Below are 13755 nucleotides of genomic sequence, written 5' to 3'. Positions count from 1 at the left end.
GGTCATATATTTATTTCATGAATGGCTGGATGTTAAAGCTGTGCTCTACCTTATTATTTTGGCAAGATTAAAGAGGTATCATGATTCTATAACAGACCTTACTTCCAATGTAAATAATGGTTCATTACAGCTGAAGCTACTGCAAAAACAAATGCTCTTTCTGAATGTTATTGCAATACACTCAAGGAACAAGCACACTCTACAAGTCCACAGAAGCTCCACATCTTATAACATTTTACAACTGGATTTATAAATGATATTAAATAATCTAAAAATGTATAAATCTTGATTAAGAAAAACTCTGGCAGAAAAAACACTTTCTAAATTAGAAGGAACAGTTTTTCTAGCATTTCAGAAGTATTCTCCATTAACAAAGTGGATGTCCACATGCATTTGTTTGTTGGCATGGATTGCATATCCTTCACAGGAAGCAAGATGTTTGAGAAGTTAGCTTTTAGGATGCAAACATCCAAGAAGAAACAGTGCTATACATTTTGCAGATTTGCATTGGGTTTGGCAAAGGGTTAAGGAGATTGCCTCCCTGCAGATACTGATGGATTCTACAATTTCCAGCTAGGAATGTGCTGAAAACAAGCAGCCAAATTCTGCTCTTTAGAAGAACTCCAAACTGGGAGTCTGCAAGAGAGAGATAAATGCTGGCAGTGATTACAATAACAGGATTAAAATGTAGTAGGCATTCCTACAGGTATGTCTTTTACTGCAGGTAATGCTACAGAGGGGAGCCTGGTTCCATTTAAAGTCAAAGCATGACTGAGATCCTGGATTGAAAAACAAGGATTTTTCTTTTAAGTGTTTTACACGCTTTATGTTTTTCCTAATTTCTTCTTTAAAAATCTCATAACTATTTATTCTCCAGCTCTGATGTGTCTTAAGAAACCTTGATATTTTCATTTAATGTTAAGAATCCAATGCAGAGAATAGATGTTAGCTTCCAACCTCTGCAGAATTTCAGGGCGTGCTACAATGGAAATTCCAATAGAAGCCCTCTGTTTAGCCAATTACAGTAACAGCAAAACAACAAAGAGCTTGAATTATTCTCCACTGAGGCACTCAAAGGTTTACAGAAACAGTGAGGGCCACTCTGGCTCATGCTGAACAAGGAAACAACTCCACTGAAGATAAAGGCTGACTTGTGAGAGCAGGCACTCAGTGTCCAGCTTGATCAGAAGCTCGTGGGTGACTCTGACCCAGCACAGCCCATGTGGATGAGTGCAGGCACACGGGGTTTGCTCCCTCTGTGGTCCAGCCTGGAGGATGTAACTCAGCTGCTGCACAGAGGCCACAGCAGCACAGTGCTGATTATGAGTTGATATTCCCTGGGAAACTGGGTGTGCACAGGAGGGGGTGGCTGGGTGGGATTTACCCTGCCTGGATACCCACATCCTGCAGGTCTCTTGTGAAAATGGAGAATTTAGAACAAAGGAGGAAGAAACAGCCTGCCTGTTCACTCAGGCTGTAGCTAAAAGAAAAGCAGAATACTGATGGGTACAGAATGTGTTGGGTTTTATCTGCTGCAGAGGATGAGCTGCTCAGCTGCCAGACTGTAGGACCCACTGAAGGTGGAGGCATGGAAAGGCTCTCGTGGGCTTTGGTGAGGTGTGGTTCAGATTATGCCATATTTTGCACGTTTCAAAGCAAAACAAAAAATAAGGTGATTTTAAACATGCACTGAATTTGAAATGCACCTCTTTTTAAGCTGAACAGGATAATTCTTTTAAAAATTCATAGCAAAATACCATTTAAGGTAGGAAGCAAAGAAATCTAACTGCTGTAACACTTTGATTTTCTGTATCTTCCAAAGCAGACAACTCTGAGGTCACTGGATTAATGCAAATTCAGAGGAAAGAAAAGGAACAAATATTTCACCAACTATAATCCCACTGAACATCTTTCATGTCAGCATCTGGGCTCTGCTAAGTCATCCCTCCTCCATCAGAAGCACCTTTTGCATTGCTAGATGTGGGAGGCCACACTACTCCCTTGGAATATGCAGGAAGAGAGTCCAGGTTGTACAAACTGACAGGATCATGCTATAAAACAACATGCTGGCATGGGATGGTGTGCTATGAAATGGTACACACAAATAGAAAATACTGTCAGCCACAAAGCAAATGCACACTGCTCAGAAAACAAATAATGATACCTGTCATTAATGACATTGTTTACAAAGCCCTTCAGAACAGCTGGGCTGGTTGGTTATGTCAGAGAAAGAGAAATAGTACCACAAACACATGCTTAAGTAACAAAGAAGGGGGGAAAAGTGCAAATATATACCTGTTGGTGTGAAGGTAAAAGACGGGACTGAAAAATCAAAACAAAATACAAACTGGTTATTAAGCTGAAGAGAGAAAGGGAAACATACCACATTAGTATAAATCTAGCAGACAGCTGAACATAAAACAAATATATATAACTAACCCACTAGTACAGTCACATTGATATAAAAATAAAACTAAATTTGCAATTCAGATAGAAGATTGTCTCTGCAGGTACTATCCTGGGGGGAAAAAAGGGAAAAAAAAGCAAAAAGCTTGATATTCTATTGTGCTCCTGAGGGGATGAGACAGTGGTTTAGCCTTTCAAATCCCTCTCAATTTAGTATTTTAAGTTTTTTTCTGAAAATCCTAGCACAAACAAAACCCCCACACTGTTAATCATTCTAGAATGCAGAATGACAAATTCCTTAACAAAGCCTTATCAAGATCCTATTGAATCTTATCTGCAGTTCACTAAGTAAATGCTCATTACACTGAACTAATAGGCACACTTAAGTATTCAGTAAGGAAATAATAATCATAAAAAGGAACAAAGAGAACTGCTGTTTTACTGCCTCTGAATCAAGAACGGCACCAACTCTCACTGTAATAATGACACTAAAATCTACTGCAATAATTAATTTTTGTTTTCAGGGATGAGACTGTTAAACAGAGTTATTATCTTTCTTTCTTAAATAATCACAAAAAAAAAAAAAGAAAATCTCCCTAGCTAGAACACCTTTCTAGCTTCCCACCCTTGGCTTTAAGAGGGAAAGGTTAACAACAGAACAATGACACTGCTTGACAATCTTCTCTCTCACAGCCACTATAAATCCTCTTTGGATCAATAGGGTCTCTAATCCAAATACGGAGCACCAGCATCTGCTCTTCCTATTAGCACATGCTCCCCCTCCTGTTGACAAGACAGCATCGTTTTCCTCTCACTGATGGCAGAACAAGGCTAACATTGCCCTTTCTGATGACAGGGGAAGGTAAGAGAAACAATCAAATATTCACTAAAACAGCCTGGAGACAGAAGGTGATCAGCAACGCCAGCACAGAGAGAAAAGGTTCTGGCTAAGAGAACAACTTCTTAATCTTATTTATTTAAGAACTCTAAAGCTTGTGGGGACTGCAGTGTGTCTCGTTTTTATAATTTAGGATATGTTGTAGTTTTGCCCCCTTTTTACCAAGCCAATTTATTTCCAGGAATATGACACTAAGCAAAGAAAAAAAAAAAAAAAAAAAAAAATTTGGCCATTTCAGGCTGCATTTGTAGCAAAGCCTTTTTTCTTGGGAATACCATTGTATTTTCTTTGAGCTAGGCCTTCTCCCAGAGTTAACTTTAATTTAGTTACATTCCAAATACAGAACCATAGTAACAAGCTTTCATTAAAATAGAATGGGCATTTAAACCTGAGCTATTCCAAAGAGAATCAAGAATCTCAAAATAATTTGCAATCCTAAAATACTGTGTCGTTACTATTCTGTGAGCTAACTACTAAACCTAGATTAGTTTCTTAAGGAACTGAGGAGGTTCAACTGAAAGAAATCTTATTGCTACCACATGAAAGAATGACTTAATTCTTAGAGCTTCTATTAATAAACTCTTCTGAGTGTGTAGGACTGCTAGTACAGTGTGTATGTGTGGGAGTAGTGAAGTATTTTAACAGATGACAGGCCTGAAGCTAAATATGAAAATAAATAAATGCAAGACTGAAGAAAGTTTGGGCTTGCAGTGATGGCTTGATGAACTGTGGAATGGCAAACTACTTTGCAATTCATATTTCACTAAAGATAGGTTTTGTCTTTGAAGAATACTTGATACCACAGATATATACCCTACTTTTCTATACACTTTCATTTAAACTCCCCCCAAATTACACAAAAGATATTTTTACAGATATTGAAAAACACAGCTGTTTTGTACAATAGCTGATGTCACTGAAGTAACCATTTTTAAGGACAAATTGTATGCCTTTTGCTTAATCATAGGTAGTGGTGAAAGCACAGTGATGTTAGTGTGATAGAGCTGTAGAAAGGCAGTGTGGCAGCATGCTATTAGTAAAACAAAACAGCACAGGCCAGTGCAGCACTAGGTGGGGGCTGTCCTGCCTAACAAACCCCAGCAGAACACAATCAAGTCTGCAATTCCCCATTTCCTTGGCTGCAACTCCACAACTCCACTGTGCCTGGAGTCCACAGTGAGCACTGGTACTTCGATAGCACACAGGACCTCTCAACTCTGCAACACTCCAGACCTATTTCCACATTTCCACTCACTCATTTGCTATTTTTAGCACTGCTTTTACATAGCAATGTATTGCTGCTGTTTAAAACCATTTGTGTTTGATTTGCCTGTTGTCTGGCCCATAACACATTCATTCTTGGTGACTAAAGAAAGTCATCTCATTACACCTTTCATACACAAAGATGCTTCCATCTTTAAATCCAGGCCTGCCTTCCGATTGCTGAATGTCAAATATAATCCCTCTAGTTCTTCAAAAGTAGGATCTCCCATTTTCTGACTGATTCCACAATTTATGGTTCTCACTTTACAAGTGCTATGAGGTACTGCTTTGATATAATGAACTGTGACTCATTGAACTCAGCTTTAATTTCCAAGTTTAACTAGGAAATTATTTGATCTTGAGGAGTAATTTTTTTTATTCCAGGAGATCTTCCAGGTAGAGATTTTAGTTTTGTTTGTCAGAGAGTATACTGCAAAGTACACTGCTAGACTACTGACAATGTGATATGTAAGAGATATCAGTAACATGAAATAACATGAAAATAAGGAGTGTTTTAAGTTAGCCCCACTGCTGCCATTCTGCCTAAACACAGATGCAGGATGGGACAGCCCCAGAACTCAGCCCCAGCCAAGGATCTCACAACAGCACTCATGAAAGGAGTCTTGGAAAGCAGACTGACCATTGTGCTTTTGCAAACAGCCACGCTTCCCCCGGAACAGAAGAAATTCAAGTGCCCACACCCGAAGTGTTGCTGCAACCTTCACCACTGTTAGCACTCCCAGCAGCAGGCAAAGCACTGAGCGGGGGACAAGGAGCTGCCACCCACTTCAGACGGCTCCTCTTCACATGATACAGCATCAGAGAGCAAGGGCATGTTGGAAGTTCCCAGCCTTAAACCCATCTTTACATTTCTCATTTGCAGGAGTATCTTTATAAAAAGCTTCTCCTGGTATTCAGCTCAAGACTTATGCTCTAAAGCCAGACTTAGCACGTTATGCAAATATTGCTGCTCTCTGCTCTGGCTCCTGACCCACACTCCATGGCAGTACTGAAGTAAGCTGATAATTCCTTATGTGAGCCTGAGAAGAACAAGGGAATGATGACAAAATAAATAGGCAGCAAACAGGCATTCAGCAGCCAGCAGACTGAATAGGCAATAGGGCACCTTTTCTGATACCAGCATAAGTACTCGTGAGTCCATTCCTCTTCTTCCTGTGGCGGTACAACCAGATGCTGAAGACCATGAGGATAATCCAACAGGCTGCACCAATTCCAGCAATAAAGGCAGGTTGTTTTACTACATCAGAAATCTGCTGGGCTAAACTGACTTGATCTTCTGAAGACACAGGGTTTCCATGAGAATCTGAAACAGAGACACCCGTAACAGCTAATTAATTTAAATGAACAGCTGTAAAAGGCAGCATGAAAAGAGCTGGCATAATTGCAGTCCAGTTTCTCAAGGTAAAATCCTTAAGATTGCTCTTCAAAATCTCACTTTTACAGGTTTAGACAGAAGGTTTGTTTTCTGTACAAGACAGGTACCTCCAATATCACTGACTCTTGTTTGCTTACAAAAGCTGCTAAAATCAGGCTACCAGCTATATAAATAAAAAGACTCCTAAATTACCAACCTGTGGACTGCTATTTTTTATTTTTTTTATTTTAAAAAAAGCAACATCAGTTTCCGAAAATTATTCAGAAAATCAGCAAAAAACACAGCAAGTGAAAAAAGCTCTAGTATGAAATATGAGTAGTAATGTGAGTGGGTACAAGTCAGCTTCCCAAACATCCCTCTCAGAACTGACAACCAGAGTTACAAATTTAAACTATATTCACATGAGGTTGGTATTGAGGGAGATATTTTAATCTAGCAGTTCTTGACAGATTACTTAAATTTTGTATTACACAGCCTAATGTACTGCTTGCAGTCTCTCAGTCTCTCACTTTGACCTCAATTAAAAAAGACTGAATATTTAAAAGGATGTAGAAAAGTAAAACTACAAAATAACCAATCCTGCCTCCTTAAATACAGATGAAAAAGCTAAAGGATAACTAAAAAATTATTTATGAATTGCTAGAAGCAGCCAAGGAGTCTCATTAGTGATGAACAAGCAGTGCTTTTCAAAACCAGTTTAGCCTTAACCCACATTAAAATAAAGAACGAGTATTTTTCTGCAGACTATTAACTATTCTTTGTTTTTATAGAGATGGCACCATTAAGAATTGGTCTTTTCTACTCTTTCAGTACTGAACTTTAGCAGGAACCTTCTAGGAACAGCAGTAAGAAGACCCACTTTGTGACCAAGCTTTCTGACTGAAGTGAAGCAGCTCAAAGCCAAAATACTGCCTTCCACCACAGTGAGTGCTCACTGGAAATTTCATTACTGCACAGGGCAAGGGCAAGAATTCAAAGCCTTTACTCAGAGCAGATATTACTTTACACATTCCACAGCTTGGTCTTTGAAATACTCACTTTTACTCCTGGATAAATCCAAGAGATAGTTGCTTTTTACTTTTGGTAGTGACATCAAATTCAGAATGAGAGATTAGTGTTTTAAGGAGAAAGGTGCTGTTATTAATTCTATTAATATCAACTATATAAGAAATGAAAGCCTACTTGCTTAAAACCAGTATCTTTTCCCTATGAACTAAGCATATAGAACAGAATAGATAGATAGATTTTTTTTTTATGATGACATCTTGCATTATGCCAAAATAAGCCCACATAAAATATAAGACACTGCAAAACAAACAAGAGATGGAATCACAACAAATGATTTCCTCTGGAAAAGGATAGCTTTTTGAATGGAAAAGGTTAAATTAATAACAGCTTCTTCCAGTGAAGGATTCCAGATTCCAGTTATTGTGACCTTGAAGTCAAATATCTATTTTGTCGAGAAATCACCCTCGCCTTTGACTGCTACCTTATTGGAAATTTTATTTCATATTTCAGCTCTCTTTATCTTCTGTGATCCTAAGTGCACTGCCTAGCCTGAAAGTTCACCAGGCAGACTCATTCTTTTCTTACTAATACACTCTTTGTGTCTGCTGGGTTTATGGATTTCACGCCTATTTGTGCAAGGTTAAGATGGGTTGCTTCAGATTTTATGGAGACAGCCAAGTGAAGTTCCACACAAGTGGCCAGATGGGCTTAAATGTATAAAGAATACTGTGACCAATGCATTAAAGCTGTCATCTCATCTTTTGTCTCTCTGCAGCTGAGGCCATATTAAGATATGAAAACTTGCATCATCAGTCTCCTTTTCAAAATGAGTAATTTCTGTGTTTTTAAACAGCTACAGCCCCTTATACAAGTTAATGGAATAGAATAAAACATTTATAGAGATCCTCTGGTGCTGAATAAATAAGAGTGATAAATATCTTTTTGTCTCATCCTTAAAATATATATTTTTAAATAATAAATTCAGGAGAAAAAATCACAAACTCAAAACCCAAATAAGAATGTTTCCTAACGTGTTAACAATTCAGTCATACAGAAAGACATTACTTTCATACACAGTTTGCATTGCCTAGTCAATGTGTGTCTGAACATTATAAAATCCTGAAGAATCTTTGACTGTTTATTATCCTAATTTTAATTAGCCTTAATTTCATGCTATTATTTTACTTGCCATTGCAAATACAAGAACAGCATAACAATAAAGTTTATTTTAAGAAATTAGGCTTCTGGTACATTGAATATGGGTGGACTGTTAGAGCCATGACATAAGCTGGTATATATCCATGTACATGGGAAAGAGAAAAATGCATCTAAAAATGCATCTATGTTTACATCCAGTCAGATAAACAGCTTAAGAGGAGATGGAAAAGGTCACATTTGACTACATCCTACTCTTCTTATAATAAAAAATAGAAAGTAAGCTAAATATAAATAGAATGAAATTTAGTGACCTCCTTATCACTAAAAACTTCCAGGAACATTATATTAAAAGTCTTTCTTTGAGAAGGGCATCTTCCCTCTCTCAAAGAGCCCTGTGAGATCCTGAACGACCAGTCTTGGAAATAACTCTTGAACTAAAAAAAAACAAACTACTTTTTTCTTCATCCCAGGAAATTTCTGGAACTTTGACTGATATATAAATGGTTCATAATGAACGCTCCTGTTCCTTCTTGCACTCTTCAGGGAGATGTGCCAAAACAATAAGTGAACACAAACATTTTATGGCAAAGTGCATCCTACTGCCAGAGCAGCAGCCGCAGCATTTAATGTTCTTGGAAATGCCTCAGAGTTGTTGGAGCAGGCTGATCCCACAGCTCCCTGAAAGCAGCATATTATCACAGTGACTCATCCCTTCTTCCACCCCGAGATAAGAGCTCTCTTTTTAATCACAGATAATGTTGCTATGGATTTTGCTCACACACTACTCGATTTGAATGTCTTGAAGCTCCAAGTTTCAAACTTCAATGGAAACTAATTAGAATTTACACAGAGAACTGGAACCTCTAATCCTCCAATGTTAAATATTAATATTAAAAAAACCAATAATAATAATAATAATGTGAAAGCTAACATTTAAGTTGCTAAATGATAAATAAAATATTAATATCCATTTATGGCTGGAATGCCAAAGATTCAAAAAAGTCGGGAAATTCCAGGTTCACAGGTGTGCAAGCAACTTAACTTTGCATTTTAAAAAAGTACCATGGAATGGTACTTTTCCATATGTGTGCCTCATTCAGTATGAAAAATATACAAACACTTAGTAATATCTAAATGGTGTTGACATAGATAACTCCGGCAAAAGAAAACTTGCAAAACACCTGAAACCCGCAACATATTGTTTGAGTGTTATCTCAAATACATGTGCATGATGCAATATGAAAATTATTTGGTGATATTACCAAGGTAAGAATATGCTATTTTGTCTCCTTTCGAGATGCATGTCTCCCAAACTGATAAAATACCAATTTTGCAATTCAATCTTACTACACACACCTTGAGGTGACAGCACCAAACTGATTTGAATGTTTGCTTTGAGGGGTAAAAATAAGGATTACTTCCTTAAGTTGTTTTCAGGCCACAAAGAAAAATATCAACAAAAAAACCTTTAAAACTATCACATTCAAAGTATCTTAAGGGTTGACAGAATAATATCCTGAAGGTATACTAGCTAGTTCACAAATCACATCTCCTAAATGAAGCAATTAGAATAATAAAGATTCAATGAGACTTTCTTGTGTTTTGTACACTTGAGACATTCACTGGTTGAATAATACACTCAACATTTACAGTAATTGTGCAGGCATCTCTTAATAAACAACTGCAACCATGTATTCACACAAATTATGTGTTTAAGGTAACATTAACTGCAGTTGTGGGGCTTCTCAGAGCTGGTATCAGAAACAAAATGCATCACATGTTCTAATGTCACTACTTATCTGTCAATAAGCATAGGTAATACTGCCAAGCTACCACAGGCAGTATCCCATCACTCTACAAGGCCAGAGATCAGCAAAGAATTGCTTGCTGATTTGTCATCTTTCTGTACAGAGCATTCTTGTAAACAAGGTCTTTAAGTTACATGTTGTGACACAAGAAAAAAAGAGGTTCCAATTGAAATTCTGATTTTGTTTCTCCACAGCTCATTGTTATAGGCAAAATATAGTTAGTGGTGGCTAGGTCTCATTAATTTTTTTTTTCCTTAACACCAAAGCTTTTTCAGTTTTTCTTTATGTAAAATATAATATTTTCTTTTCAAACAAAGAAACAAACAAATAAACCAACAAACTTTTTTTTTTCAGTCCTTGGAATTGCACAAAAAGCTTTAAAAGGTCGTTCAAAATCCAATAGGTAGATTCAGAAGCTTCATGCAGGGTGTTTTAAGGAGACACATAATTTTTCAGTCGATCTCATGATGTTTTGAATAACAAGCAAGTGATTTCGTTGGCTTGTCCCTGGTGGCAGGGGAAGTCTGGGGTACCACAGCTCAGTGAGCTGCTTCATGTCAGCAGAGACGCGGAAAATGAAAGAGCTTCGAGATTACAATTTGTACCTGTCTTTGTAACAGGTTAAGTGTGTGCACGAGGTCATTTATCACAGCTCAGCTGATGCATGGGACTGGGATTGCACGCCTCAGCTCCCAGGGAATCCGACGTCTCCTGTCCTCCCCTCCGGTTCTGGAAGGCGGCTCCGAAAGGTGAAGCTTCCTCCTGTCACACACCCGGCTGAGATTGCCCAGGGCATGTCCCAGAGCCACAAACCTGGGAGCATCCCACCTGGCACACAGCCTTAGAGGACACCCAGAGCCAGCCACAACCCAGCCTCATCTTTTTGGATGAAAAACACGCTTTGAGGAGACAGATGTTGGATTTTAATGAAAAGTTCTTATTTGAAAAGTGAACCTCAGAATCACACAGCATATTCTATTTTCACACATGGAATTCCTATTTATAGGTTTTTTTTAAATGAAAGATTGCACTAATGCAGGTATCAGGAGGAGGAATAGCTGGGAGCAGGGTCAGAAATGCAGTACCTTGAAGTTCTTAGATCACACACATATAGCATGTCCAGACTATTTCAAACCTTCTAGAGGGAGCATCCTTAGTGCTCTTTCCTCCCCATTCCCTGGCCTCCCTTCCCCTCTCTGTAACACTGTAATTTATTGCTGGTGAAAAGTGCCAATTGATGACATCAACAAATTAATTTTCTGCCTTCAGAAAGCTACCCAGAAAACTCTGATCCACCCCCATGCTGGGAGCACTTCTAAGAACTAGGAATCCAATTCCTTGAGGGGGCTGGAAGAGAATTTTTATCACAGGGCAGAGTTGGATAATCTGCAGCCATCCTTCTACCTGGATCCTTTGGGCTGATCTGCCCTACCAAAGAATTCTACCTCTTAAATTTAAGCACTAATTTTCAGCAGCCTCCTGAAGTTGTTGAAATGGCTGAGGCACCATTTAGGTATTTCATGGTTCTGTCTCTTGTGGCATGGATCTCCACAGGACTCCTGTCTCCACATTTTTGCCAGGTAACAACCAAATTATGGGATGTACTACAGTACACAGTGAAAGCAAACTCCAGCCATGAGGAAATAAGTGTGTTCTACCAGACTTGCTCATCTGAACACCTTTCAAGGTGTGGGATCACTTCTTGTTTTCTAACCTAGTGCCAACAAAGGCCAGGAACCCAGAAGTAGCACAAACCTTACCCTGACAGTCTCATTTGTTACTTTTGCCACAAAACCTCGAAGTGATTAAGTTCCATTATAAAATCTGCCTTCATTTAAAATTTAATTATCATCAAACAAAAGGGAAAAAAAGAAGTGGTTATGGAGCCTTTGGTTTTGAAGATTTGAGGTTATCCTCATAAACCTCACCAATGCAGAATTTTCAAAACCTAAGCCATATAGAATAAACTTGATTTTGACTGGCTGTAGAAAGCTGTGAATGGTAGCTGGTTGAAGGGAGGAACAATCCAACAAATAACTGCAAGATTTTTCTGTAATAATTACATATTAATGGAATATCATACAAGCTGTGTGCAAATTTATTTTAAAATCTCCATCAATGTAATTGGGAACCATATACCTGTCTAATTTAAGTAAGCTAAAGATGGCCTTCCTTTTAATACCTAAGGAAATGTACAAGTAATTTTCCATATTAGTTGCTCTGTCTTGTTTTCACATGTTCTTAATTATAGATTTTTAAATATAACAAGTGAAATGAGAAGGTAGATCTACTAATGATACAGAAATAGACAGGACATACAGTCCAAAGCAACATGCTGAGCTTGCTTTCATAATTATATACTGTAATGATAAGGTGTTTTGCTTCAGGCATACCATAAAGTAGCATATGACTATACTTAAAGCTACTTTAAATAAAAATCTTCAGCTAACCAACAGCAAAGATGCATTTTTCCCAGAAACATCCAGGAGCAATGTCCCTGGTCGACATTTCTGACAGTGGTGTTTGGTGTAAATGAGATTAGAAGGTGAAATTATATTTAATCATTTGTGTATAACTTTTTTCCTGTACTCAGGTTATTTACTAGCTTTCACACATAGTTGGTATTTATTGTGCCTAATTTTAGGATGCTTGTTTTTTTGCTTCAGTAATGATAAAACCTGATCAAGACAAGTAGCATCCCTAAAGTGGATCAACACCTAGTGACTCTTACTCCCCTAAAAGGAGTACACTTCCAGTCTTAAGGGTGAAAATTCATTTTGAAAAGTCAACAACTAAAAAGCACTGCTGAACTGGGAGAAAAAAAAAAAAAAAAAGTGTTGCTTTAATCCCCCCATTAGAATGCAGTTCTAAGGCAAGTTTAAAACCAGAAATGCCAAACCCTGCTATTCCAGAGATCAAGTAACACTATCCATTTCACTCGTCTTGAAAGCATTTCTGGTGCCATAAAAGACGAGAGCAAACAAACAGCAATCACCCAAACCAAGAGGCAGGATCACCAGGAAGCTTACCTAACTGGATAAATTGGGGATCACTTTTCACTCCAGGTCCTGCCCCAGTGCTTGCAGCCACCTCCACGCTGTATCGGATACCGGGAACGAGGGAGGGGATGACCACGGAGAAGGTGGTTCCGTCCACGGTCTTGTTAATGTGGTACCTGCTTTCATTGCCAAGGCACCAAACCTGCAGGCAAGCAGAAGCATGGCACATGTAAATGCTCAAAATTCAATGCTGAAGGGCAGGAAGAAGGAAATCTGACACTTTCTTTTTTCTGGATGAAGAAATTTACACTTTGTCGCTGTTCCAATGTCCTCAGTCATTGACCGTCCTAGGCCCTCTGTGAATACTTCTTGTTCCAAAGAGCTGCTCCAACTACTACCATCATTTGATGAGTGAATCACATTTATCACAATTCATTTAGAGTTCAACAAGTGCTAATGAAACTACAAGCACAGAAGAAAATGAGGGAAGCCCGTCAGCCAAGAACTGTTCGCATAAACAACAAATTAAGAGCATTCAGCTAAATGAATTTGTAATTCTCTTCTTTGGGAATTATGTGTCACTCAAGTGCATGAGCAAGTCTTTCATCATATGACATCTTAAGAGAACTATTGTCATGCTGGGATCCAAAAGGTTTTGGTTTTTCTTTTTTTAGATGGCAGCGAGGGGCAAATATTGAGTGATATGCTGTCTTCTAATTGAGACAACAGTGTGACATCAGATCTCATTTTTTGGTTGAGACCAAGATACGGGTCTAGTGACTTCAAATCACAACTCCATATATTACATCAGTGATGTTA

General features: G+C 38.2%; 1 protein-coding gene across 1 annotated transcript in view; it reads right to left on the bottom strand.

Moving 5' to 3' along the window:
* Positions 1–13755, bottom strand: part of ROBO1 (roundabout guidance receptor 1) — a 243156-nt gene that overhangs the window by 31587 nt on the left and 197814 nt on the right. Inside the window, exons 15-17 of the mRNA XM_033051478.2 lie at positions 12967–13138; positions 5694–5891; positions 2296–2322 (exon numbers count right to left, since the gene is read on the bottom strand). Coding sequence (XP_032907369.1) covers positions 2296–2322; positions 5694–5891; positions 12967–13138 — 397 coding nt within the window. The remainder of the gene's footprint in view (positions 1–2295; positions 2323–5693; positions 5892–12966; positions 13139–13755) is intronic.

Source organism: Catharus ustulatus, chromosome 2 (assembly GCF_009819885.2).
Source record: "Catharus ustulatus isolate bCatUst1 chromosome 2, bCatUst1.pri.v2, whole genome shotgun sequence".
In the NCBI taxonomy this organism is placed as follows: domain Eukaryota; kingdom Metazoa; phylum Chordata; class Aves; order Passeriformes; family Turdidae; genus Catharus; species Catharus ustulatus.
The sequence above is the reverse complement of the archived record's forward strand: the minus strand, read 5'-3'. Positions and strand labels throughout refer to the sequence as shown.